The sequence below is a fragment of the Chrysochloris asiatica genome, unplaced genomic scaffold (genome assembly GCF_000296735.1).
Source record: "Chrysochloris asiatica unplaced genomic scaffold, ChrAsi1.0 scaffold00061, whole genome shotgun sequence".
Classification (NCBI taxonomy): domain Eukaryota; kingdom Metazoa; phylum Chordata; class Mammalia; order Afrosoricida; family Chrysochloridae; genus Chrysochloris; species Chrysochloris asiatica.
This window is the reverse complement of record NW_006408579.1, coordinates 15111510-15113537: the sequence shown is the minus strand read 5'-3', so window position 1 is coordinate 15113537 and position 2028 is coordinate 15111510. Positions and strand designations below refer to the sequence as shown.

At 34.4% G+C, this 2028-nt stretch overlaps 1 protein-coding gene across 1 annotated transcript in view; it reads right to left on the bottom strand.

Moving 5' to 3' along the window:
- SLC9C1 (solute carrier family 9, subfamily C (Na+-transporting carboxylic acid decarboxylase), member 1) overlaps positions 1-2028 on the bottom strand; it is a 138469-nt gene that overhangs the window by 9736 nt on the left and 126705 nt on the right. The window contains exon 20 of the mRNA XM_006864212.1: positions 1143-1268. Within this exon, the coding sequence (XP_006864274.1) occupies positions 1143-1268 (126 nt within the window). The remainder of the gene's footprint in view (positions 1-1142; positions 1269-2028) is intronic.

Below are 2028 nucleotides of genomic sequence, written 5' to 3'. Positions count from 1 at the left end.
TTGAATTTTTTCTTCAGTTCCCTCAGTTTGAGAAATGTTGACTGTGTTCTTCCCTTTTGATTTTCTAACTCCAGGTCTTTGCACATTTCATTATAATATTTGACTTTGTCTTCTTGAGTTGACCTTTGAAATTTTCTGTTCAGCTATTGTACCTCTTCAATTCTTACATTTGCCTTAGGGTTTCTATACTGGAGAGCAAGTTTCAAATTCTCTTCTTACATCCATTTTGGTCTTTTCCTTCTTTCTTGTCTTCTTAATGGTTTTTTGCTTTCTTCTTGTATAGTGTTCTTGATGTCATCCCACAATTCTTTTGGTCTGCTGTCTTTAGTGTCTAATGCATAAATCTGTTCAATTTTGAACATTTCCAATTTTGCTAGATTTATAGTTCATACATTCCATGTTCTGATTATTAATGGACGTTTACAGCTGTTTCTCTTCATTTTGAGTTGTGCCCGATCAGCAAACAAAGCTCCATTACTCAATTAGCATCATCATGGTCAACCATACTTTGAGGAGGCAATGCTTCCCCAGTCTTATTTTGAGTGCCTTAAACCCTTAAAAGGGTCTCATCTTTTGGCACTATATATAGCAATATTCTGGTGTTCTTCATCATGTTTCAGTATTCAATAATCTGGTGCTGACAGTGTTCCACTGCTATTCATAAGGTTTTTAATGACTAAATATTTGGAAGCAGTCAGTCTATCCTTCTTCCTATCCTGTCGTCATCTGGAAGGTCAGCAGAAACCTGACCACTGTTGGTGACCCTGCTGGTATTTGAAATACTCATAGTATAGTTTATGGAATCACAACAACACAAAAGCTACCACAGTATGACAAACAGACAGACAAGTAAAGAATGGTGTTAGGAGGCACCAGGAGTGGCTCAGAATAGCTAAAGTATAAAGGATATATTATAAATGTGATACAGAAGATAAAAGTCAAAAGGAAGGCTGCAAGTACATTGCAGAAGGCCTTTGTGTATTTCTCACAGGGATTTTGATTTTATCCTACAGGCAATAAAACATACTCAAGTAATTTTTAACTGGACAGCATCATGGTTGCACCTTAGTTTTTTTTTTTTTTTTTTTTTAATCACTTGTAGGTTCATTGAAGATGAAATTACTAGAAAGTGAAAATGTTACCTGAACGAAACCTATATGCTTCTGATTTTTATCTAGCCATGGGATATGATACAGTGCTTCTTCAAAAGTAAGAGACTTGATAGTTGGTTCAAAGTCAAGCATCTCTCTTTTTTTGGCCATGATTAACTAAAATCACAAAATTTAAGAAAGGAAATGAATCAAACTGTTGTTCATAGAACATTTAAAACAATTATGACCTTGTATAATTTCCCATTCTTGCTTTTCTGAGATTTTTGCTCTTACATGGAAAATAACCTCTCCTCTCTTACAGCATTTATTGTTTACCTCCTTATGTTACCATTTTTCTTAAGTCATAGATTACACTTCTTTTGATTTCTATTATTATTATTATTTTTACTTTTTATTGAGAATTGAGTGAAGGTTTACAGAGTAAACCTTTACAGAGTAGATCATCAGTTTTGCATTCAGTAAAACTTACATTTGACTTCATTACATGGTTGCAATCCCCTCCGTGTACCTATTTACCACTATTCACTTTAGATCTTGCATTCCTCTGTGTCTCCTGCTATGTTCATCTTTCCTCTGCTAACCTCCCTCTTGTTGTATACTGCATTCTCTGTCATCCATGTTAATATGAGTCTACCCTATAGCCCATGAATAATTTTTCCCTATACTTCTTCCACCCCATCCCCTATAGCCATCGTAGATAGCTTCTTTTATCAAGAAAACCATTTAAAACAACAAACAAACAAACAAAAAAACAACAACAAAAACACCTTTACAACATTGGTTTCATACAATGTTTGTCCTTTTGTGATTGACTAATTTCATTCAGCATAACGTCCTGCTTGTTCAACCATGTTTGAGATGTTTCCCAGACTCATCATTATTCTTCAACATTTTGTAGTATTCCATTATGTGTATG